This window comes from Pecten maximus, chromosome 12 (genome assembly GCF_902652985.1).
Source record: "Pecten maximus chromosome 12, xPecMax1.1, whole genome shotgun sequence".
NCBI classification, from domain to species: domain Eukaryota; kingdom Metazoa; phylum Mollusca; class Bivalvia; order Pectinida; family Pectinidae; genus Pecten; species Pecten maximus.
This window is the reverse complement of record NC_047026.1, coordinates 39,670,600-39,698,569: the sequence shown is the minus strand read 5'-3', so window position 1 is coordinate 39,698,569 and position 27,970 is coordinate 39,670,600. Positions and strand designations below refer to the sequence as shown.

At 40.8% G+C, this 27,970-nt stretch overlaps 1 protein-coding gene across 1 annotated transcript; it reads left to right on the top strand.

The window, feature by feature from the left end:
• The first annotated feature begins 256 nt into the window (after positions 1–256).
• LOC117338828 (nuclear hormone receptor HR96-like) lies at positions 257–27,727 on the top strand. Its single transcript, XM_033900185.1, has 4 exons — positions 257–346; positions 15,617–15,973; positions 24,391–24,508; positions 25,742–27,727. Exons 1-4 carry the CDS (start codon positions 272–274, stop codon positions 26,719–26,721), a joined length of 1,530 nt encoding a protein of 509 aa, XP_033756076.1. The 5' UTR covers positions 257–271; the 3' UTR covers positions 26,722–27,727.
• The last annotated feature ends 243 nt before the right edge of the window (positions 27,728–27,970 follow it).

Genomic DNA, 27,970 nt, shown 5'->3' with positions numbered 1-27,970 from the left:
CATAATCAGTGACTTGTTTGTGTCATGATGATATAAAGATTAAGCAAATGACTTGTTTGTGATGATATAGATGTTTTTACTTCCGGTATATATAACAGAGCTCGAGGAATTCAGGATGTGGTATGTGTACACTCATACCGGGCGGTCATTAGAGTACACTGATCATGAAGTCTTGGTACACTTAAACTCAGCATGCATCACGTATTCTGTCGAAATTTTTATACTATATATGGGATGGGTCTGACATGGGGGCGTATACGACTATTTTTCAATGTATATTTTATTATTTTATTACTCAAAACACCGCACAATCGTAATGACACTGGGACACCTACATTTTGGTCATGTAAGTACTGTAGATTGAAGATGTGAATTTTTTACATTGAGGTAGGGCTCAAATATAACAGAATGGACAAGTTTTAACTTTCATGAAAAAAATTATATATATCATACTTTCATATGATGTACTTTTATATGACAGAGTGGTGGGGATACCTGGTGTATTGTACTTTTATATGACAGGCTGGTGGGGATACCTGGTGTATTGTACTTTTATATGACAGGCTGGTGGGGATACCTGGTGTTTTGTACTTTTATATGACAGGATGGTGGGGATACCTGATGTATTGTACTTTTATATGACAGGGTGGTGGGGATACCTGGTGTATTGTACTTTTATATGACAGGGTGGTGGGGATACCTGGTGTATTGTACTTTTATATGACAGGGTGGTGGGGATACCTGATGTATTGTACTTTTATATGACAGGGTGGTGGGGATACCTGGTGTATTGTACTTTTATATGACAGGGTGGTGGGGATACCTGATGTATTGTACTTTTATATGACAGGGTGGTGGGGATACCTGATGTATTGTACTTTTATATGACAGGGTGGTGGGGATACCTGATGTATTGTACTTTTATATGACAGGGTGGTGGGGATACCTGATGTATTGTACTTTTATATGACAGGGTGGTGGGGATACCTGGTGTATTGTACTTTTATATGACAGGGTGGTGGGGATACCTGATGTATTGTACTTTTATATGACAGGGTGGTGGGGATACCTGATGTATTGTACTTTTATATGACAGGGTGGTGGGGATACCTGATGTATTGTACTTTTAAATGACAGAGTGGTGGGGATACCTGATGTATTGTACTTTTATATGACAGGGTGGTGGGGATACCTGATGTATTGTACTTTTATATGACAGGGTGGTGGGGATACCTGATGTATTGTACTTTTATATGACAGGGTGGTGGGGATACCTGATGTATTGTACTTTTATATGACAGGGTGGTGGGGATACCTGATGTATTGTACTTTTATATGACAGGGTGGTGGGGATACCTGATGTATTGTACTTTTATATGACAGGGTGGTGGGGATACCTGGTGTATTGTACTTTTATATGACAGGGTGGTGGGGATACCTGGTGTATTGTACTTTTATATGACAGGGTGGTGGGGATACCTGATGTATTGTACTTTTATATGACAGGGTGGTGGGGATACCTGGTGTATTGTACTTTATATGACAGGGTGGTGGGGATACCTGATGTATTGTACTTTTATATGACAGGGTGGTGGGGATACCTGATATATTGTACTTTTATATGACAGGGTGGTGGGGATACCTGGTGTATTGTACTTTTATATGACAGGGTGGTGAGGATACCTGGTGTATTGTACTTTTATATGACAGGGTGGTGGGGATACCTGGTGTATTGTACTTTTATATGACAGGGTGGTGGGGATACCTGATGTATTGTACTTTTATATACAGGGTGGTGGGGATACCTGGTGTATTGTACTTTTATATGACAGGGTGGTGGGGATACCTGGTGTATTGTACTTTTATATGACAGGGTGGTGGGGATACCTGATGTATTGTACTTTTATATGACAGGGTGGTGGGGATACCTGGTGTATTGTACTTTTATATGACAGGGTGGTGGGGATACCTGATGTATTGTACTTTTATATGACAGGGTGGTGGGGATACCTGATGTATTGTACTTTTATATGACAGGGTGGTGGGGATACCTGGTGTATTGTACTTTTATATGACAGGGTGGTGGGGATACCTGGTGTATTGTACTTTTATATGACAGGGTGGTGGGGATACCTGATGTATTGTACTTTTATATGACAGGGTGGTGGGGATACCTGGTGTATTGTACTTTTATATGACAGGGTGGTGGGGATACCTGGTGTATTGTACTTTTATATGACAGGGTGGTGGGGATACCTGGTGTATTGTACTTTTATATGACAGGGTGGTGGGGATACCTGATGTATTGTACTTTTATATAACAGGGTGGTGGGGATACCTGGTGTATTGTACTTTTATATGACAGGGTGGTGGGGATACCTGGTGTATTGTACTTTTATATGACAGGGTGGTGGGGATACCTGGTGTATTGTACTTTTATATGACAGGGTGGTGGGGATACCTGGTGTATTGTACTTTTATATGACAGAGTGATGGGGATACCTGATGTATTGTACTTTTATATGACAGGGTGGTGGGGATACCTGGTGTATTGTACTTTTATATGACAGGGTGGTGGGGATACCTGGTGTGTTGTACTTTTATATGACAGGGTGGTGGGGATACCTGGTGTATTGTACTTTTATATAACAGGGTGGTGGGGATACCTGGTGTATTGTACTTTTATATGACAGGGTGGTGGGGATACCTGGTGTATTGTACTTTTATATGACAGGGTGGTGGGGATACCTGGTGTATTGTACTTTTATATGACAGGGTGGTGGGGATACCTGGTGTATTGTACTTTTATATGACAGGGTGGTGGGGATACCTGATATATTGTACTTTTATATGACAGGGTGGTGGGGATACCTGATGTATTGTACTTTTATATGACAGGGTGGTGGGGATACCTGGTGTATTGTACTTTTATATGACAGGGTGGTGGGGATACCTGGTGTATTGTACTTTTATATGACAGGGTGGTGGGGATACCTGGTGTATTGTACTTTTATATGACAGGGTGGTGGGGATACCTGATATATTGTACTTTTATATGACAGGGTGGTGGGGATACCTGGTGTATTGTACTTTTATATGACAGGGTGGTGGGGATACCTGGTGTATTGTACTTTTATATGACAGGGTGGTGGGGATACCTGGTGTATTGTACTTTTATATGACAGGGTGGTGGGGATACCTGATGTATTGTACTTTTATATGACAGGGTGGTGGGGATACCTGGTGTATTGTACTTTTATATGACAGGGTGGTGGGGATACCTGATGTATTGTATTCTTATATGACAGGGTGGTGGGGATACCTGGTGTATTGTACTTTTATATGACAGGGTGGTGGGGATACCTGATATATTGTACTTTTATATGACAGGGTGGTGGGGATACCTGGTGTATTGTACTTTTATATGACAGGGTGATGGGGATACCTGGTGTATTGTACTTTTATATGACAGGGTGATGGGGATACCTGGTGTATTGTACTTTTATATGACAGGGTGGTGGGGATACCTGGTGTATTGTACTTTTATATAACAGGGTGGTGGGGATACCTGGTGTATTGTACTTTTATATGACAGGGTGGTGGGGATACCTGGTGTATTGTACTTTTATATGACAGGGTGGTGGGGATACCTGATGTATTGTACTTTTATATGACAGGGTGGTGGGGATACCTGATGTATTGTACTTTTATATGACAGGGTGGTGGGGATACCTGGTGTATTGTACTTTTATATGACAGGGTGGTGGGGATACCTGATGTATTGTACTTTTATATGACAGGGTGGTGGGGATACCTGATGTATTGTACTTTTATATGACAGGGTGGTGGGGATACCTGGTGTATTGTACTTTTATATGACAGGGTGGTGGGGATACCTGGTGTATTGTACTTTTATATGACAGGGTGGTGGCCATGGGATACCTGATGTATTGTACTTTTATATGACAGGGTGGTGGAGATACCTGGTATATTGTACTTTTATATGACAGGGTGGTGGGGATACCTGGTATATTGTACTTTTATATGACAGGGTGGTGGGGATACCTGGTGTATTGTACTTTTATATGACAGGGTGGTGGGATACCTGGTGTATTGTACTTTTATATGACAGGGTGGTGGGGATACCTGGTGTATTGTACTTTTATATGACAGGGTGGTGGGGATACCTGGTGTATTGTACTTTTATATGACAGGGTGGTGGGATACCTGGTGTATTGTACTTTTATATGACAGGGTGGGGGGATACCTGGTGTATTGTACTTTTATATGACAGGGTGGTGGGGATACCTGGTGTATTGTACTTTTATATGACAGGGTGGTGGGGATACCTGGTGTATTGTACTTTTATATGACAGGGTGGTGGGGATACCTGGTATATTGTACTTTTATATGACAGGGTGGTGGGGATACCTGATGTATTGTACTTTTATATGACAGGGTGGTGGGGATACCTGGTGTATTGTACTTTTATATGACAGGGTGGTGGGGATACCTGGTATATTGTACTTTTATATGACAGGGTGGTGGGGATACCTGGTGTATTGTACTTTTATATGACAGGGTGGTGGGGATACCTGGTGTATTGTACTTTTCTACCACAATACGCTGTGTTTTTCCACTCACAAGCCATTGTATAAATGTGCCGATTGTTGGATAAATATGTTATATACCATGGCCACTGGTGGTATATGACCTTCCGGTCTTTTGATTGGTCAAGAATTCGAACTTTGACCCGATCGCGAGCTGTAATTGTTATTGACGTCATCAATAATCGAATGACGTCACATCACCAGATACCGGACGTCACTGGTACATTCTATTTGCATGTGTGCAATTATACTTGTCTTCGTTTCCCTTTAAATCAAGTCGATATTATTGTGGTAGAAACAGGTCACCTGACTCGTGATTGTTGGACTAATCATGGTACCTGTACAGTCAGTAAAACACTACAGAGTTAGTGAATATGCCTCACGGACTCACAACGCGTACAGGTTATCAGAGTTTTGAATAGAGAGATAGCATGGCAGACTTTTTTACTATGGCAGACTGCGCCATAGTAAAACTGCCCATGCACATGGTGATCACTGTCTTTGCTCCACTGACTTCACTAATTATCTTATAAATTAGACTGACTTAAAACACTTACAACCATCATATAGCTGTTTTATGAACCACATGAGGTCAAAATTGAGGTCCATCTCTACTCTATTATTAATTATCTGATTATCCTGATACTTATATATACTCATGATCATATTAACAAGATGTTCTGTACTAGTATACATGTTTCAACCACTGGGGCCAAAATTGAGGTCACTTTTACCGTGGTACTATATAGATTAATTTTATTTTAGTGATACAGTCAAACCTCGATGATTCAGATTTCTCGCTGTATCAAACTTTTTGCTTGGTCCTGAATTTCCTCACTATATAGCGCTACTAACAAACCTATGTATGATTCAAATTTTTATAAATTGAAGTTTTCGGTGTATCAAACTTTTTTCATGGCCCGTTAGCTAGGATATTATAGGTAATTGACATCTCATGATTCGAACAAAAAAATTACCTGTACTGACACTGGACAGGTGTTTGTCGTGACCCCCGCGGCAGGATTTCACACCCCTCCCACAAATGCCCTGACTGACAATAGGGATAACGATAGCGTGCATTGTCACTCCCGATCATGGGGTTAATTAATAATCAGACTAAATTAATAAATAAATGGTGTATTTAGAAGCCATGACATTTAATCACTCCGGTATCTTTGATGATCTCCGCCACCATTGAAATCAGCAGGTGGTGAGTAAATTTTACGGAACAGTAAAACAAGCGGATCAATTTTAAACAAAAACAATTAGCGATGTCTTCACTCATATTCAAAGTGTCACGTTTCAAAATTATACATAAATATCCATGTAAATTGGTTATTTGTCATTCAAGCATGCATTCTCCAACTGATCGGCATTCCTGTATTTTATATGCACATAATTAACGTAAACACATGTGTCTTTAGCAGAAAAACGTTAACGTAAGTGTGCATTGTACTTTTGTTTGATCTATTAGACGGGTATAAGTGTTTTGTAACAGATACATAGTTTGTTTGATTAAAAAATGCTTAGGTATAATTGATGAAAAGTATTTTTAATGGTTTGGGGTAAATTAACTAAACTTTTCGATGTGAGCCTGCCAGGCGACGATCAACACGAAGACACCGAGGAAATGTAACATTAACAGATATGGTCATTATCAAGAAAACATTGATCTATTGTCAACCATGAATAATTCGAAATCCCGCTGTTTCGAAGTTTTTCTGTTAGTCCTTTGAACTTCGAAACATCGAAGTTTGACTATTAAGATGTGTGGGGATTTGTATATTTTTTCCTGTGATATCTGGCTTCACAATTCCAGTGTGCATGATTTCCCTTGTTTACACAGTCACTCATACTGTTTATCTGTATAGCACAATTAAAAATAAGTTCATTAGCAATACCCCAGCCTTTATAATCATGGTAATGTTTTCCTTGTGTGCTTGGAAATACACTGAGTTGGCTGCTGCATAATTTTGGCGTCTTGTAGTTGAAAGCTTCCAAGTTTGATATATATAGTGCCTGTTTCATGAGCAACTATTTACAATAATTAATGTATTTATGCTGTCTGTGAGTAGAGAATCTTTATATCATATAGGTGCTGTACTTGCACAGCTACCTCAGTGTTACTCATTGTGAGGACTAAATTATTTCAAACTCCTCAGGGTATCAAATGTTCAAATTTAGTGAGCAGGCTTAGGCCTTATAAAACAAAATCTAGATATACTGCAAAGCTTTCATTTAAAATTTAAACATAGATTTGATATGATAGGGTCAAGCCCCAGTGTCCCTTGTCTGTCAGACTCACCAGGACTTGATATGATAGGGTCAAGCCCCAGTGTCCCTTGTCTGTCAGACTCACCAGGACTTGATATGATAGGGTCAAGCCCCAGTGTCCCTTGTCTGTCAGACCTGATATGGTAGGGTCAAGCCTCAGTGTGCCTTGTCTGTCAGACTCACCAGGACTTGATATGATAGGGTCAAGCCCCAGTGTCCCTTGTCTGTCAGACTCACCAGGACTTGATATGATAGGGTCAAGCCCCAGTGTCCCTTGTCTGTCAGACCTGATATGATAGGGTGGAGCCCCAGTGACCCTTGTCTGTCAGACTTGATATGATAGGGTGGAGCCCCAGTGTCCCTTGTCTGTCAGACCTGATATGGTAGGGTCGACGAGCCCCAGTGTCTTCTGTCTCTCTGCTGCAGACTCACTCTCTCAGACTCACCAAGGATTAGATATGATAGAGTCAATAATTAAGCCCCAGTGTCCTTTAATTTGTCTCTAGATCCGAATCATCACAGACTTTTAGATCTATAAATGTAAGTCTAGTTGGAACCTCATTGCATTCAGGATATAGTTACATATATATTTGCTGAATGACTTAATTACTGAATTTTAAAACCAGTATATTTCAATGCACATTATATCATTATCTTGTAAACTTTTCTTGTTGCCCTTTTGAAATAAGCAGGAGTTGATTTAAAAATGTCTGTAGTTCTTTATTTTTAACTATGTACAGTTAAATGTGTAATGGAAAACATTTTTTGATTTTAACAACCTCTCACAGATTAAAGAGATTGTCCTAATTCATATAATAAAGGGAAATAATTCTGACCAGTTTGAACGTGCAATCCAGACAATTTTTTTATGGGAACAGAGTGAGGTGTTTAGACCAACCTCATGTATTAATGGTGCAGCTATATCTATCTATTACCCATGCTAATTGGCATATACAGTTATTTCTACTCTGTTTGTATAATTAAGTTTTAGTTACAGCATTAAAATATCTCCATTTTTGATACATGTACATATTATATATTCTATATAGGTCAACTTTAATCAGGAAAGATAAGTTTATATGGCTATATAGCCACCAGCTGGTAGTACACACATGTAAACAGAAAAGGGCAATGCATACATATTGGGTAAGCGGCCAGTATGGGAAAGGATTAACATTTTCATGTCTGTATGTAGTCATGCAAGCAGTAATCAACGTATGAATTTGATTTCCAGAAGTTGAACTTTTGATCAGATTTACATGTACAATGTAGCTACTGTTGTTAATTTCACTAATATGCTTTTCAAAAAATCAGTATTTCAAACTTAACCAATTGAGCTTTGCTCTGAGGGTCTGGTTTAATTTATAAAAGAAAAATCTATATGTTTCACCATTAACATAACGAACGGTTTTACATTTTGAACCAATTTGGATATATTTAGGTCTAACAGAAAATGTTAACATGTTCAGATAAATAAATAGATCTAGTACTTATGACAACAAATTACAACACAACTCAACCCTTGTAAGACTTTCGTCTTTTATTTTAAGCCCACCATCTGATGACGGTGGGCTATTCAAATCAACCTGCGTCCGTTGTCCGTCGTGAACGCCTGTCCTTCATTTGTCTGTTGTCGGTCTGTTGTCTGTCTGTCCGTTAACAATCCTTGATATAAATCGCTATTTCTTGAAGAGAAACTGGAAGGATAAATCTCAGACTTTATGTGTAGGTTCCCCTTGGTCTTTAGTTGTGCTATTTCAATATAGATTTTTGGTCAGAAAAACAAAATAGCTGACAGACAGACATCTCGGAGTTTTAGAATTTAAGATTGTTATTGCTATTTCTTGAAGAGAAACTGGAAGGATAAATCTCAGACTTTATGTGTAGGTTCCCCTTGGTCTTTAGTTGTGCTATTTCAATATAGATTTTTGGTCAGAAAAACAAAATGGCTGACGGACAGACATCTCAGAGTTTTAGGATTTAAGATTGTTATTGCTATTTCTTGAAATGTACTGATGGGATATTCCTCTAACTTCATTTGTAGGTACCCCTTGCATTGGTCCTTAGTTGTGTCAATTAAATTTAGATTTATGATCAGAAAATCTAAATTGCTGACAGGCGACCATCTTGGATTTTGAGAAATGAAGTATGTCAATTTATAATTATTGCTATTTCTTGAAAAGCACTGCAGAGATATTCCTTAACTTACATGTATAGGTACACCTTCATGCCTAGTTGTGCCAATTGAGTTTAGATCTTTCATCAGAAAAACAAAATGGCTGAATGTTGGCCCTCTTGAATTTTGAGAAGTGAAATTTGTTATCGCCATTACTTGAAAAGTACAGGAGGGATGCTTCTCAAACTTCACGTGTAGAATCCACTTGTTCTGGCATGTTATCAAAAAAGAAAAAAGAAGGGAAAAAGTAGAGATAAGATCAGTCTGACATAGAACCAATAAAGATCATTCAATATAGTGGGTGCCGACCACTCTAAGATCTCTTGTTGGTTGTTGTCTTGCCTGCGATGTGTTGGGAATATGGGACTAGGCCATTCACTTTTCTCGGGTGATGAGGTCGTCCTTTTACTTTTAAGTTAATTTGAATTTAGATATGTCGCTCAAGAACTTAAATCAAACTTAGAATACATTTAGACCTCATAGTGGACATTTCAACACACCGTTTAATTTGTGTATGGAATATCATCTGGAATTCATGTTTGAGCTAATCTAGATCTGGATATTAAGAAAATTATGGATTCTTGAAATCGGAACTTTAAAAGTTATATACAAAAATGTTATTCCAGCAAAGAAATAGAGGATATCTAACAGTGTCTTCAGTAATACCAAATATATTTCACGAGTGGGGCTAATATTTTGATATTTTTCACGAGTGCGCAGCACGAGTGAAAAATATCAAAATAATAGCCACACGAGTGAAATATATTTGGTATTACTGAAGACACTGTTAGATATTCTGTTTATTACATTTTTTTATCAACGAAAAACCTCCCCCGTATGCTAACTAGGCCTAATATAAACAAAAAAAGTTGTTCCCCCTGTCCAGGTGCTGACATATATGTCGGGCTTTCTGATTGGTCAATTATTTTGGTATTTTCTAATCATTAATTTGATTGGTCAAATCAGCAAAAGTGATATTTTTCACTAGTGAAAAATATCACTTTTATAGAATGAATAATTTTTGATATTTCACTGGTAAAAATGTAATAAAGTTGTATTATATATATGTAGTATAGACATCTCAGTCATGAAGTAATATATCAATGTAAATGGGGGGAAATGTGTATTTTGGTGTTATCAATAACAAAAATGTAGATTTTGAGAAATCACAAAATAACATCTTATTACTTCAGCAATTAACAAAATTGCAATATATATGAAGTATTTTCTTCTCACAGGTGATATTCTTTTATGTACGAATATCAGGATCATATTAAGGTAAAATTTGAGAGTGATGTTGTGAAATTTGTCACTCTCCACACTAGGCTAGTAGGTGTAGGGTGTGTGTGAGGATACCTCTGGAGAGTCACTCTCCACACTAGGTGTAGGGTGTGTGTGAGGATACCTCTGGAGAGTCACTCTCCACACTAGGTGTGTGTGTGTGTGTGTGTGTGTGTGTGGATTCCTCTGGAGAGTCACTCTCCACACTAGGTGTAGGGTGTGTGTGAGGATACCTCTGGAGAGTCACTCTCCACACTAGGTGTAGGGTGTGTGTGAGGATACCTCTGGAGGGTCACTCTCCACACTAGGTGTAGGGTGTGTGTGAGGATACCTCTGGAGAGTCACTCTCCACACTAGGTGTAGGGTGTGTGTGAGGATACCTCTGGAGAGTCACTCTCCACACTAGGTGTAGGGTGTGTGTGAGGATACCTCTGGAGAGTCACTCTCCACACTAGATGTAGGGTGTGTGTGAGGATACCTCTGGAGAGTCACTCTCCACACTAGGTGTAGGGTGTGTGTGAGGATACCTCTGGAGAGTCACTCTCCACACTAGGTGTAGGGTGTGTGTGAGGATACCTCTGGAGAGTCACTCTCCACACTAGGTGTAGGGTGTGTGTGAGGATACCTCTGTAGAGTCACTCTCCACACTAGGTGTAGGGTGTGTGTGAGGATACCTCTGGAGAGTCACTCTCCACACTAGATGTAGGGTGTGTGTGAGGATACCTCTGGAGAGTCAATCTCCACACTAGGTGTAGGGTGTGTGTGAGGATACCTCTGGAGAGTCACAATCCACACTAGGTGTAGGGTGTGTGTGAGGATACCTCTGGAGGGTCACTCTCCACACTAGGTGTAGGGTGTGTGTGAGGATACCTCTGGAGAGTCACTCTCCACACTAGATGTAGGGTGTGTGTGAGGATACCTCTGGAGAGTCACTCTCCACACTAGGTGTAGGGTGTGTGTGAGGATACCTCTGGAGAGTCAATCTCCACACTAGGTGTAGGGTGTGTGTGAGGATACCTCTGGAGGGTCACTCTCCACACTAGGTGTAGGGTGTGTGTGAGGATACCTCTGGAGAGTCACTCTCCACACTAGGTGTAGGGTGTGTGTGTGTGAGGATACCTCTGGAGAGTCACTCTCCACACTAGGTGTGGGGTGTGTGTGAGGATACCTTTGGAGAGTCACTCTCCACACTAGGTGTAGGGTGTGTGAGGATACCTCTGGAGAGTCACTCTCCACACTAGATGTAGGGTGTGTGTGAGGATACCTCTGGAGAGTCACTCTCCACACTAGGTGTAGGGTGTGTGTGAGGATACCTCTGGAGAGTCAATCTCCACACTAGGTGTAGGGTGTGTGTGAGGATACCTCTGGAGAGTCACTCTCCACACTACGTGTAGGGTGTGTGTGTGTGGATACCTCTGGAGAGTCACTCTCCACACTAGATGTAGGGTGTGTGAGGATACCTCTGGAGAGTCACTCTCCACACTAGGTGTAGGGTGTGTGTGGATACCTCTGGAGAGTCACTCTCCACACTAGGTGTAGGGTGTGTGTGAGGATACCTCTGGAGAGTCACTCTCCACACTAGGTGTAGGGTGTGTGTGTGGATACCTCTTGAGAGTCACTCTCCACACTAGGTGTAGGGCGGTGTGAGGATACCTCTGGAGAGTCACTCTCCACACTAGGTGTAGGGTGTGTGTGAGGATACCTCTGGAGAGTCACTCTCCACACTAGGTGTAGGGTGTGTGAGGATACCTCTGGAGAGTCACTCTCCACACTAGGTGTAGGGTGTGTGTGAGGATACCTCTGGAGGGTCACTCTCCACACTAGGTGTAGGGTGTGTGTGTGAGAATACCTATGGAGAGTCACTCTCCACACTAGGTGTAGGGTGTGTGTGAGGATACCTCTGGAGAGTCACTCTCCACACTAGGTGTAGGGTGTGTGTGAGGATACCTCTGGAGAGTCAATCTCCACACTAGGTGTAGGGTGTGTGTGAGGATACCTCTGGAGAGTCACTCTCCACACTACGTGTAGGGTGTGTGTGTGTGGATACCTCTGGAGAGTCACTCTCCACACTAGATGTAGGGTGTGTGAGGATACCTCTGGAGAGTCACTCTCCACACTAGGTGTAGGGTGTGTGTGGATACCTCTGGAGAGTCACTCTCCACACTAGGTGTAGGGTGTGTGTGAGGATACCTCTGGAGAGTCACTCTCCACACTAGGTGTAGGGTGTGTGTGTGGATACCTCTTGAGAGTCACTCTCCACACTAGGTGTAGGGCGGTGTGAGGATACCTCTGGAGAGTCACTCTCCACACTAGGTGTAGGGTGTGTGTGAGGATACCTCTGGAGAGTCACTCTCCACACTAGGTGTAGGGTGTGTGAGGATACCTCTGGAGAGTCACTCTCCACACTAGGTGTAGGGTGTGTGTGAGGATACCTCTGGAGGGTCACTCTCCACACTAGGTGTAGGGTGTGTGTGTGAGAATACCTATGGAGAGTCACTCTCCACACTAGGTGTAGGGTGTGTGTGAGGATACCTCTGGAGAGTCACTCTCCACACTAGGTGTAGGGTGTGTGTGAGGATACCTCTGGAGAGTCACTCTCCACACTAGGTGTAGTGTGTGTGTGAGGATACCTCTGGAGAGTCACTCTCCACACTAGGTGTAGGGTGTGTGTGAGGATACCTCTGGAGAGTCACTCTCCACACTAGGTGTAGGGTGTGTGTAAGGATACCTCTGGAGGGTCACTCTCCACACTAGGTGTAGTGTGTGTGTGAGGATACCTCTGGAGAGTCACTCTCCACACTAGGTGTAGGGTGTGTGTGTGGATACCTCTGGAGAGTCACTCTCCACACTAGGTGTAGGGTGTGTGTGAGGATACCTCTGGAGAGTCACTCTCCACACTAGGTGTAGGGTGTGTGTGTGAGGATACCTCTGGAGAGTCACTCTCCACACTAGGTGTAGGGTGTGTGTGGATACCTCTGGAGAGTCACTCTCCACACTAGGTGTAGGGTGTGTGTGAGGATACCTCTGGAGAGTCACTCTCCACACTAGGTGTAGGGTGTGTGTGTGAGGATACCTCTGGAGAGTCACTCTCTACACTAGGTGTAGGGTGTGTGTGAGGATACCTCTGGAGAGTCACTCTCCACACTAGCTGTAGGGTGTGTGTGTGGATACCTCTAGAGAGTCACTCTCTACACTAGGTGTAGGGTGTGTGTGAGGATACCTCTGGAGAGTCACTCTCCACACTAGGTGTAGGGTGTGTGTGTGAGGATACCTCTGGAGAGTCACTCTCCACACTAGGTGTAGGGTGTGTGTAAGGATACCTCTGGAGAGTCACTCTCTACACTAGGTGTAGAGTGTGTGTGTGGATACCTCTGGAGAGTACCTCTCCACACTAGGTGTAGGGTGTGTGTAAGGATACCTCTGGAGAGTCACTCTCTACACTAGGTGTAGGGTGTGTGTGAGGATACCTCTGGAGAGTCACTCTCCACACTAGGTGTAGGGTGTGTGTGAGGATACCTCTGGAGTGTCACTCTCCACACTAGGTGTAGGGTGTGTGTGAGGATACCTCTGGAGAGTCACTCTCTACACTAGGTGTAGGGTGTGTGTGAGGATACCTCTGGAGAGTCACTCTCCACACTAGGCTAGTAGGTGTAGGGTGTGTGTGTGGATACCTCTGGAGAGTCACTCTCCACACTAGGTGTAGGGTGTGTGTGAGGATACCTCTGGAGAGTCACTCTCCACACTAGGTGTAGGGTGTGTGTGAGGATACCTCTGGAGAGTCACTCTCCACACTAGGTGTAGTGTGTGTGTGTGGATACCTCTGGAGAATCACTCTCCACACTAGGTGTAGGGTGTGTGTGAGGATACCTCTGGAGAGTCACTCTCCACACAAGGTGTAGGGTGTGTGTGAGGATACCTCTGGAGAGTCACTCTCCACACAAGGTGTAGGGTGTGTGTGAGGATACCTCTGGAGAGCCACTCTCCACACTAGGTGTAGGGTGTGTGTGAGGATACCTCTGGAGGGTCACTCTCCACACTAGGTGTAGGGTGTGTGTGAGGATACCTCTGGAGGGTCACTCTCCACACTAGGTGTAGGGTGTGTATGAGGATACCTCTGGAGAGTCACTCTCCACACTAGGTGTAGGGTGTGTGTGTATGAGGATACCTCTGGAGAGTCACTCTCCACACTAGGTGTGGGGTGTGTGTGAGGATACCTTTGGAGAGTCACTCTCCACACTAGGTGTAGGGTGTGTGAGGATACCTCTGGAGAGTCACTCTCCACACTAGGTGTAGGGTGTGTATGAGGATACCTCTGGAGAGTCATTCTCCACACTAGGTGTAGGGTGTGTGTGAGGATACCTCTGGAGAGTCATTCTCCACACTAGGTGTAGGGTGTGTGTGAGGATACCTCTGGAGAGTCACTCTCCACACTAGGTGTAGGGTGTGTGTGAGGATACCTCTGGAGAGTCACTCTCCACACTAGGTGTAGGGTGTGTGTGAGGATACCTCTGGAGAGTCACTCTCTACACTAGGTGTAGGGTGTGTGTGAGGATACCTCTGGAGAGTCACTCTCCACACTAGGTGTAGGGTGTGTGTGAGGATACCTCTGGAGAGTCACTCTCCACACTAGGTGTAGGGTGTGTGTGAGGATACCTCTGGATAGTCACTCTCCACACTAGGTGTAGGGTGTGTGTGTGTGAGGATACCTCTGGAGAGTGACTCTCCACACTAGGTGTAGAGTGTGTGAGGATACCTCTGGAGAGTGACTCTCCACACTAGGTGTAGGGTGTGTGTGAGGATACCTCTGGAGAGTCACTCTCCACACTAGGTGTAGGGTGTGTGTGTGTGAGGATACCTCTGGAGAGTGACTCTCCACACTAGGTGTATGGTGTGTGTGAGGATACCTCTGGAGAGTGACTCTCCACACTAGGTGTAGGGTGTGTGTGAGGATACCTCTGGAGAGTCATTCTCTACACTAGGTGTAGGGTGTGTGTAGGAAATGACTGATGTTTATACTTTCCATATACATATCTATAGATGAGCCAAAAAAGTGCTCAAAGCAATATCTGAATTGGTTCTAGGGCACTGATCAACAGATTTAGTGTGAAGTTGTGCATACAAGTAACACTGAACTAGTAGCTGAATTTTTGTCAATCAATACGTGAGAATGATCTTGGAAATCAGTACAACAAGGTTGAGCCTCAATTAGCTATAGGTGATTTGAAACTCAATGTTGCATAATGATGATGGTTTATCTGTGTTTTTTTCGTTCTAGGCCATTCAACTGGATGTGAGTTCATCAAGCAGTGGGGCGGGTGAAGTTGTGGGGAATCCACCCGTCGGCCTTCTAAGCCATGACATAAAACCTGGTCCCTCACAGATGGCCACACCTAAATCAGAAATGGACAACTCACTTCCATCAAGCAGTTCTAGTGTGACTGACACATATTCCAGTTACCACAGTGACAAGGAGGGGTCTGTGACGAACAACTCTCCTGTCAAAAAATACAAAAAGTTAAAACATGAAAAATACTGCCTGGTCTGTGGGGATAAAGCCCTAGGATACAACTTCAATGCAGTTACCTGCGAGTCGTGCAAGGCATTTTTTCGACGAAATGCTTTGAAAGACCAGGTAAGTCTTCAATTTGTAGTAAGTACATGAATACATGTTAAAATACACTATAATTTGTCAAAACCAGCCCCTGTCTAATTTTACTTCTTAAACAATATAATCCAGAACCTGTCTATTCTGGAAACTGACATGGTCAAACTTCGCTGCCATCATGTTTTCTCAAAAAGCAGCAGCCTAAACAAACACTTCGAAGACTTTCACAATTACCGATTATTCAGGGTGACAACCATGTCATTGATTGAAGTGCTCACAGATGTGATTTACCTGTAATTTTAATTGGTATCTGGAGGTGGTTGACGACTATTCACCTGTCAAAAAGGATGGGAGGTAATTTTTATAGGGGTTGAAGAATGGGAGGTCATTTTATAGGGGTTGAATGATGGGAGGTCATTTTTATAGGGGTTGAAGGTTAGTAGTCATTTTATTGGGGTTGAAGGATGGGAGGTCATTTTATTGGGGTTGAAGGATGGGAGGTCATTTTATTGTGGTTGAAGGATGGGAGGTCATTTTATTGTGGTTGAAGGATGGGAGGTCATTTTATTGGGGTTTAAGGATGGGAGGTCATTTTATAGGGGTTTAAGGATGGGAGGTCATTTTATTGGGGTTTAAGGATGGGAGGTCATTTTATTGTGGTTGAAGGATGGGAGGTCATTTGTATAGGGGTTGAAGGATGGGAGGTCATTTTATTGGGGTTGAAGGATGGGAGGTCATTTGTAGAGGGGTTGAAGGATGGGAGGTCATTTTATTGGGGTTGAAGGATGGGAGGTCATTTTATAGGGGTTGAAGGATGGGAGGTCATTTTATTGGGGTTGAAGGATGGGAGGTCATTTTATAGGGGTTGAAGGATGGGAGGTCATTTTATAGGGGTTTAAGGATGGGAGGTCATTTTATAGGGGTTGAAGGATGGGAGGTCATTTTATTGGGGTTGAAGGATGGGAGGTCATTTTATTGGGGTTGAAGGATGGGAGGTCATTTTATTGGGGTTGAAGGATGGGAGGTTGTTTTATAGGGGTTGAAGGATGGGAGGTCATTTTATTGGGGTTGAAGGATGGGAGGTCATTTTATTGTGGTTGAAGGATGGGAGGTCATTTGTATAGGGGTTGAAGGATGGGAGGTCATTTTATTGGGGTTGAAGGATGGGAGGTCATTTGTAGAGGGGTTGAAGGATGGGAGGTCATTTTATTGGGGTTGAAGGATGGGAGGTCATTTTATAGGAGTTGAAGGATGGGAGGTCATTTTATTGGGGTTGAAGGATGGGAGGTCATTTTATAGGGGTTGAAGGATGGGAGGTTGTTTTATAGGGGTTGAAGGATGGGAGGTCATTTTATAGGGGTTGAAGGATGGGAGGTTGTTTTATAGGGGTTTAAGGATGGGAGGTCATTTTATAGGGGTTGAAGGGATGGGAGGTCATTTTTACTGGGGTTGAAGGATGGGAGGTCATTTTTACTGGGGTTGAAGGATGGGAGGTCATTTTATAGGGGTTGAAGGATGGGAGGTTGTTTTATAGGGGTTGAAGGATGGGAGGTCATTTTATTGGAGTTAAAGGATGGGAGGTCATTTTATTGGAGTTAAAGGATGGGAGGTCATTTTATTAGGGGTTGAAGGATGGGAGGTCATTTTATTGGAGTTAAAGGATGGGAGGTCATTTTATTGGGGTTGAAGGATGGGAGGTCATTTTATAGGGGTTTAAGGATGGGAGGTCATTTTATAGGGGTTTAAGGATGGGAGGTCATTTTATTGGGGTTGAAGGATGGGAGGTCATTTGTATAGGGGTTGAAGGATGGGAGGTCATTTTATTGGGGTTGAAGGATGGGAGGTCATTTTATTGTGGTTGAAGGATGGGAGGTCATTTGTATAGGGGTTGAAGGATGGGAGGTCATTTTATTGGGGTTGAAGGATGGGAGGTCATTTGTAGAGGGGTTGAAGGATGGGAGGTCATTTTATTGGGGTTGAAGGATGGGAGGTCATTTTATAGGGGTTGAAGGATGGGAGGTTGTTTTATAGGGGTTGAAGGATGGGAGGTTGTTTTATTGGGGTTGAAGGATGGGAGGTTGTTTTATAGGGGTTGAAGGATGGGAGGTCATTTTATTGGGGTTGAAGGATGGGAGGTCATTTTTATAGGGATTTAAGGATGGGAGGTCATTTTATTGTGGTTGAAGGATGGGAGGTCATTTTTATAGGGGTTGAAGGATGGGAGGTCATTTTATTGGGGTTGAAGGATGGGAGGTCATTTTATTGGGGTTGAAGGATGGGAGGTCATTTTTATAGGGGTTGAAGGATGGGAGGTCATTTTATTGGGGTTGAAGGATGGGAGGTCATTTTATTGGGGTTGAAGGATGGGAGGTCATTTTATAGGAGTTGAAGGATGGGAGGTTGTTTTATAGGGGTTTAAGGTGAGTAGTTCATTTTATAGGGGTTGAGGGTTGGTAGTTTTCAGCTCACCTGGCCCGGAAGTGCCAGAGAACTTATGCCATGGAGCAGCGTCCGTCGTCTGTCAAGATTTCCTTTAAATCCCTACTGGTCCCAAATGCCTGAATGGATTTTGATGAAATTTGGTCTGAAGCATTATTGGGCAAAGGAGAACAAGTGTTAACATATTTAAATGGAGAGTGGCTCCCTTGATTAATTCCTTCTTGAAGTATGACAGAATTTGTCCATATTTGGTTCAAACCATATTTGGAAGATGCAGCAAAAAAGGTAGAAAAATAATTGTATTGTAAGATATTTTTGCTATGATTACTGAAGTATCCAAGTGGGGCCGCGGTGGCCGAGTGGTTAAGGTGTCCCGACACTTTATCACTAGCCCTCCACCTCTGGGTTGCGAGTTTGAAACCTACGAGGGGCAGTTTCTAGGTACTGACCGTAAGCCGGTGGTTTTTCTCCGGGTACTCCGGCTCTCCTTCACCTCCAAACCTGGCACGCCCTTAAATGACCCTGGCTGTTAATAGGACGTTAAACAAAAAAAAACAAAAAAAAACTTTCCTCCACCACCAAAACCTGGCACATCCTTGAATGACCCTGGCTGTTAATAGGACGTTAAACAAAAACAAACCAAACCAAAGTATACAGGTGAGCAATACAGGTCCTCTGGGCCTCTTGTCATTTGTGTGTTATCCTTTTGCTTTTGTTTCTGACCTTAAGTGAAAACAGTCATATTAAGATTGTGACAATGAGTGCTTGAAAGTGGCAGGTAGGCAATTTAATCTTCTATCAATTACCATAAAATACACTTATTCCATAGATGATATCTGAGTAATCAACCTCGTTTTTTTTTATTAAAGAGAATGTTTTTAGAATTCCATAAAACCAAATGATTTATGTAACCACTTAACTTGAAAGCCAGTAAATTAATCATATATATCTTGTAGGTTGTGTTTAATCATCTTTACATGCAGGATATACTTCTTCAATGAACTAGCTAGACATGCAAGGAAATACAGTAATATAATATCTCTATATGAACAACACAGTGTTTTTTTTCCCAAGAAGATATTAAAGGAAGGCCTTGTTAATGCACCTGATGCTACTCGCTGCATACACTGTCAGAGGAGCATTGAAGAATTAATAAGCTGACTAATGTCATTTTAAGCCTCAGTATCGATTCATTTGGAATCACGTATACCTATAGAGCAGAGAATTGGCTGTAATTTTATACGTTGCCTAGAGTGTCATAAACTCTTATGCTTTACACCATTGATGTGGCAAAGAATTGAACATCATCGATGTGGCTAATAATTAAACAACATTGATGTGGCCAATAATAGAACAACATCGATGTGGCAAAGAATTGAACACCATTGATGTGGCAAAGAATTGAACACCATTGATGTGGCAAAGAATTGAACACCATTGATGTGGCAAAGAATTGAACACCATCGATGTGGCAAAGAATTGAACACCATTGATGTGGCAAAGAATTGAACACCATCGATGTGGCTAATAATAAAACAACATCGATGTGGCTAATAATCGTACACCATTGATGTGGCCATTAATCGTACACCATTGATGTGGCCAATAATAGAACAACATCGATGTGGCCATTAATCATACACCATTGATGTGGCCAATAATCGTACACCATTGATATGGCCAATAATCGGACGTGGCCAATAATCGTACACCATTGATATGGCCAATAATCGGACGTGGCCAATAATCGTACACCATTGATATGGCCAATAATCGGACGTGGCCAATAATCGTACACCATTGATATGGCCAATAATCGTACACCATTGATATGGCCAATAATTGTACACCATTGATGTGGCCAATAATCGTACACCATTGATGTGGCCAATAATCGTACACCATTGATGTGGCCAATAATCGGTAGAACTGACCTGATTATATACCACAAATGATATATATACTTCCATTCCTAGATTTCTTGTGTTGTTAGTTGTTTATATATGCTTCTGTGTTGTTTGTTGTTTATATATATTTCTGTGTTGTTAGTTGTTTATATATATTTCTGTGTTGTTAGTTGTTTATATATATTTCTGTGTTGTTAGTTGTTTATATATATTTCTGTGTTGTTTGTTGTTTATATATATTTCTGTGTTGTTAGTTGTTTATATATATTTCTGTGTTGTTTGTTGTTTATATATATTTCTGTGTTGTTAGTTGTTTATGTATATTTCTGTGTTGTTAGTTGTTTATATATATTTCTGTGTTGTTTGTTGTTTATATATATTTCTGTGTTGTTAGTTGTTTATATATATTTCTGTGTTATGAAATCTCTTAGCTGAGTTCTTTGCACTCATATAACCCAACCGTATGATGGATTGAAGCTCCCTGGGGTATTTAAGGGATTTGTGGGAAAAGATTGATATTTTTACACAGGTATTACTAGGAAGGAGGAATGATGATATTTTTATACTGGTATTACTAGGAGGGAGGAATAATGATATTTTTATACAGGTATTACTAGGAGGGAGGAATAATGATATTTTTATACAGGTATTACTAGGAGGGAGGAATAATGATATTTTTACACAGGTATTACTAGGAGGGATGAATCATGATATTTTTATACAGGTATTACTAGGGGGGAGGAATGATGATATTTTTATACAGGTATTACTAGGAGGGAGGAATACTGATATGTTTATACAGGTTTTACTAGGAGGGAGGAATAAGAAGTTTTATCCTGGAGTTCTTTTCCAATCTATATTTTACTTTTAGATGTCATTTTCTGCTTTTTTGAGTCAGTTCAGTTCCTTTTGCCCCAAACCCTATATTAGGCATATATACTGTAGAAGTTGTGTTGCCCACATCTGTTCTTATGTTCTTCTATACGAATAAATCCATTCTCCTCATTAATTCTGCAAAGATTTATTTCTGTTAATATACTGTATTCTACTTAATTAGCACACTGTGTGGTTTAAAAAACAAAAAAGGGATACTTTTAATAAAACAATTCATATGGGAAAAAGTCCATGTGCATTATTTATGGACTTCATTAAATGTTCCAATTATCCAGAAACTTCGTACACTTACATATGACTATCATCTCCTGTACAAAAATGCATTTCACCCTCCTGGGGCCAAATTGAGGTTACTGCTACTATAAATAGATTTTTGAAGTCAATTTTCAACAGACTTCATTGATTACCTGATTGTCCTGATCAGAAACTTAATATACTTAAGTCATCATCTCTTGTACAAGTTCAGGTTTCAGTCACCTGGGGTTAAAATTAGGCCCTGTTACTATAAATAGATTTCCACTGCCCTTGCTCTACCAACCTTATAAGTCTTCTCATAGTCCTGGAACTCCAAACACTTACCTACAACTATTATCTATGTATAGATGTCTTAACGTCCTCTGACTACCAATTTCATTAATCATGTATAGATTGTCCTAAATCTTCATACACTTATTCACAACCATGATCTCTTGAATGAATTTGTATTTCAATTTCCTTGGATCCAAATTGAAGTAATTCTTACTATGATAAAAGTTCATTGTCCTTGCTTTACCAACTGATTTAATTATTGGATACATATATTGGTAGCTCTATTCGTTTAAACTCTTAATCCAAATTATTATCACTTGTTATGATATTTAGCAATGTTTTTAGATGCTGTGAAACAGCAACCTTAAGCGGTCATCGCCAAATTTTGCTAGAACAAATTCCTTCGAAACTCTCTGTGGAATCAAAATGTCGCTTTTTTCAATGATAAATCCCAAGGCGTTCAGGATGGGGCCGGAAATAATTTTTCCTAAAAAACACTAACAACACACTAGATAATCTTGTCTCCTTCCGCGAAGTATTTGTTTGTGATTAAGTAATATAATTCACGCTTTTATATATTTGAAGACATTTGTTGAATTTAAATAAACTATAGAAAAACAGCTTAAATCGTACACAATGACCTGTTTTATTGCTAAGTGTTCTGAACTCTTTTCTGTGCAAATTATTAGGCTTGCTTCCTTGTTTATGCGAGGAGGGGTAACTCGTATACACTCTAGTTGATCCGACATCGGAAAGTCACTGGCTGAGTTGGTTGAAGTGATTATGAGGCGAAACCTAAAGTTAGCTTGTTTCCGCAACAGAGATTACAATAGCAATAACCTATTTTTTCCGCAACAGAGATTGCGATAGCAATAAATAGGTTGCATGTTTTAAATCAGTTGATAGTGAAATGTTTGCACAAAGTATATAACATGAACGTGCAATTCAACAAGTCACTGGAACAGGATATGGTAGACCAATTCATTGGACGGGATCAAATTTCCGAGACAAGTTTCTAGATTCTAACGAAAGTTGTCAGATCTCTAAACAGGATACAGATAAGTTTTTACACGGAGAGAAAAAAAGCAGTAAATTGAGTACAATTCAAAAACTTAGGAACGAAAATTAACTGGGTGAGTAATTCACAGGAATCATATATAGGGAATTGGGATGTGGTTTATCAAGAAATATAATGGACATCACGGATTAATCGATCTAAGAATTAAACTTAATTATGGTATGCCAATTCAAATGAAGTTTAAAAGCATAATTCTTCACTGTTCATCACAACTTTAACACAACCACAGCCTTTTTAAAGTCAATACATTTCTTTAAAATGACATAGAATAACCATCAGTAAAACATCCAGGATGGCACTTAAAAAACAATAAAAATGTCTTCTCATTAAAGGACATTTTATATATTTGCTTTTCTCCTGTATTTCAATCCCTCATGCGCAGCACCTATAAGTCAGTGGCTTCGACACTTTGATTTTTTAGCAATGTTGACAATTTTTATTATGCCATGGTGCGGCGTCCGTCGTCCATCAACATTTGCTTCAAATCGCTACTAGTCAAAAAGTTCTTATTGGCTTTTGACCAAATTTGATCAGAAACATCCTTGGCCGAAGGGGATCAGATTTTGCATAAATGGTGACTCTGACCCCCAAGGGGCCTGAGGGGCGGGGCCCCATAGGGGAAATAGAGGTAATTACTTCAAATCGCTACTAGTCATAAAGTTATGAAAGGATTTAAACCCAATTTGGTCAGAAACATCCTTGGGGGAAGGGGAACAGATTTTGCATAAATGGTGACTCTGACCCCAAAGGGGCCAAAGGGGCAGGGCCCCATAGGGGAAAAAGAGGTCATTCCTTCAAATCGCTACTAGTCATAAAGTTATGAATGGATTTGAACCCAGTTTGATGAAAAACATCATTGGGTGAAGAGGAACAGATTTTGCATAAATGGTGACTGACCCCTGGGGGCCAAAGGGGCAGGGCCCCATAAGGGAAATAGAGGTATTCCTTTAAATCGCTACTTGTCATAAAGTTATGAAAGGGTTTTAACCCAATTTGGTCAGAAACATCATTTGGGGAAGGGGAACAGATTTTGCATAAATGGTGTTTCCGACCCCCGAGGGGCCAAAGGGGCGGGGCCAATAGGGAAAATAGAGGTAATTCTTTTAAATCGCTACTAGTAAAAAAGTTATGAATGGATGTTCTAAAAACAATTCTTGAGGTCTTTCAGACCCTTAGAGAGTCTGGACTTCGATATTTCTTTAAAGCAGTTAGGATCCCCACACTATAACCATATATAGCATTGTTTGAGATTGACAAATAAAACGAATTGAACATGAACATTTACATTATTTTGACATTTGGTCTAATCCAACCAGGTGAGCGATACAGGCCCCATGGGCCTCTTGTTATCTTTTGTTACATGAATATGTCAATGTTGAGGGGATTCATATTGTATATGTTTCAATTAGCACACCCATCCTCTTTATCTGAGGAAAGGTAGGAGTGTCCTTTAGGGGTAGGTGTCCTCTGAGATGCCATCTTGGATTCAGTGTAATTGACTACTAAGAAAATTAATTGTGTGTGCCAAGGTCCCTGTGGGATCTCATAACAAATAACAATATTATCTAAATCGACTAAATTTCATTTTCAATTTTCAGTCACTTAAGTGTTTATTCCAAGGAAACTGCAGTATAGATGTTAGAACCAGACGGTTTTGTCCATTCTGTCGGTTAGATAAATGCTACCAAATCGGGATGAAGAGAGAAATGATACTTGGTAAGTAGTGAAGTTCATCAGTTTTTTCAGTGTATGAGTATCACAAAATGAAAAATCTACGAAAATGTTCTGTTCTTATCTGACAGACAACAATGAATCCCTACAGGTATACCGTTTACTTACCTCCCTGTTCTATTCCTATCTGACAGACAACAATGAATCCCTACAGGTATACTGTTTACTTACCTCTCTGTTCTGTTCCTATCTGACAGACAACAATGAATCCCTACAGGTATACCGTTTACTTACCTCTCATTCTGTTCCTATTCCTATCTGACAGACAACAATGAATCCTACAGGTATACCATTTACTTACCTCTCATTCTGTTCCTATTCCTATCTGACAGACAACAATGAATCCCTACAGGTATACCGTTTACTTACCTCTCATTCTGTTCCTATTCCTATCTGACAGACAACAATGAATCCCTACAGGTATACCGTTTACTTACCTCCCTGTTCTGTTCCTATCTGACAGACAACAATGAATCCTACAGGTATACCATTTACTTACCTCTCATTCTGTTCCTATTCCTATCTGACAGACAACAATGAATCCTACAGGTATACCATTTACTTACCTCCCTGTTCTGTTCCTATCTGACAGACAACAATGAATCCCTACAGGTATACCGTTTACTTACCTCTCATTCTGTTCCTATCTGACAGACGACAATGAATCCTACAGGTATACCATTTACTTACCTCCCTGTTCTATTCCTATCTGACAGACAACAATGAATCCTACAGGTATACCATTTACTTACCTCTCATTCTGTTCCTATTCCTATCTGACAGACAACAATGAATCCCTACAGGTATACCGTTTACCTACCTCCCTGTTCTATTCCTATCTGACAGACGACGATGAATCCTACAGGTATACCATTTACTTACCTCCCTGTTCTGTTCCTATCTGACAGACAACAATGAATCCCTACAGGTATACCGTTTACTTACCTCTCATTCTGTTCCTATCTGACAGACGACAATGAATCCTACAGGTATACCGTTTACTTACCTCCCCGTTCTGTTCCTATCTGACTGACAACAATGAATCCTACAGGTATACCGTTTACTTACCTCTCATTCTGATCCTATCTAACAGACGACAATGAAATCCTACAGGTATACCGTTTACTTACCTCCCTGTTCTATTCCTATCTGACAGACGACAATGAATTCCTACATGTATACCTTTATCTTACCACGCATTCTATTACTATCCAACAGATGACAATGAGAGAAAAGCACGCATGCAGAAGGTTTCGATGAATCGTGCCAGGAAGCAGTGTGTTCAGAAAAACTTTGAAATGGACAATGTTGTCATCAAAGATGAACCGCTTTCAGATCCAGAACCTGAAGCTTCAAGTTCTGAAGCTAATGCAAACCTTGCAGAAGATGAAAGTAACCGCTTACCAAGAGGCCCCGCCCCCCCTCCTGTCCATTTTCCTAATGAGACTCTGGATGTTGTCATCAAACGTGACATGTTGCCCAGTGATCCCCTCCTCTATCGTACTCTCACCGCAGATGAGAAAAAACTCGTCAGTGATGTAACCATGGCATATAAGGAGACTCTAGCAAGCTATGCTGTCGAGCAGCATGTCAACCAGGAGGAAAACTACTCCAATCTCAACGATATTGTCAACAACTCAGAGGTTGCTGTGCGTCGCTTAATCAAGTTTGTGAAATTATTAAGTGATTTCAAGAAACTAAGTCAAGAAAATCAAATTGCAGCTCTGAAGGCATGTGTGCTTAACACTTTGTTGTTGCGATCTGTCAACTTCTACGATGTAGAAAATGATGCATGGCTTACGCCAACTGGTAGCATTCCAACAAACATACTGAAACAGGCGACCGGCCATAATCAGCTACATGATAATCACACTTCATACTGTCGTAGCCTTAAGGCTATTGCTCAGGATGACGAGTATATTATGGCTATTCTGCAAGTGATGATCATTTTCAGACCTGACGGAGTAAATCTTGAACACCGCCATGAAGTTTCAGACTTGCAGGACAAATACATTTTACTGCTCAAACATTATCTAGAATCAAGTTTCAGTTACCTGCATGCACACATAGTATTTTCAAGTTTGTTGCGTAAATTCAACGAACTACAAAAAATCGGAGATGAACATGCGAAAATCGTTCTACAAGTAAACGCCAGTCAAATTGAGCCTCTGATGCTGGAAGTTCTAAATCTTCATTGAGTTAAAAAGCTTTCATTCTCAACCATTTTCTCAGGTCAGGATAAACTCATGATACAGCAGACAGGATATTTGGGATCAGGTTTTGATAGTGTCGCAGTGAACACAAATTTTGCCTTCTCTTGCATGTATTGGTTTTATGAATGTACTGTATTTATACCCAAATAAGTCCCAGCCCACAAATAAGCCCTCTTCTTCATTTTTAAGCATCATTAAGTTTATAATAGTAAGTTAAAAGTGGTTCAACAATAAACCCTCCCCAAACAGTAATACTTACCTTTTACATGAGTGGGTGGGGCTTATTTGAGGATAAATGCGGTATATGTATCTATTTATTGTCCATTGTGATGCAAGAATATATGTATACAAATTAACTGCAAAAACAAATTTAGATGTATTTAGACTTGTGAGGACACGTATATCACAACACAAACTCTGTAGTAGGGTTTTCTTTTATATATTTCTGGTAAATATAGAGCCTACAAATATAAATATGACAAGTATAAGTCCAATGGACATAACTGATATAAAAGTAGGTTCTTTATATAATTTATATAATACGCATATATGATACTATATAATAGAAGCGCATTATATATATTTATATATTTATATGTTGTGCTGTCTTACCAGGTAGTTGGGAACCATCAGTGGGGACTCATGTATCCTGGTCCATGTCATAGTTAGGAATGAACGTGCGAGGGATTGGGGTGTGTGAGCCGATGTGGCTGTGCATGCGCCTACGAGAATCCTTGAGATGCATGCACAGACACAGGGGCTTCATGATATACATTCCACTCTCATTCAGATGACAATAACATGTACATGTACACGTGGACAGGCTAGGCCCTGATCATGCATTGGGAAACCAATGTATACACACTGTCTACATGTAATTGAAATTTCAATTAATATCTGTAATTAATCCCGGTTCTTTGGTCACCCCTCTACTTCGATGGACATGCTGTGTGATCTAATAACTATTTGAGTAAATGAGACAAAACATTTACTTGGTGTATATGAGTTCTATATGGATCACACTTAAGATTATCAAATTAAAATACCGTATTTATTCTAATAAACGCCCCGGGGGCATGAAATTTTTCCAAGGGGGGGGGGGGGGGGGGCGTTTAATGGAGATCAAAATTTTATAGTCGGTAAGTTGTAAGATCTGTTGTATGTACCCATTTCACACCATGAAACATATAGTGGTGCTGTGTATACGTATATAGTTACTGAAACTTTGTTTTGT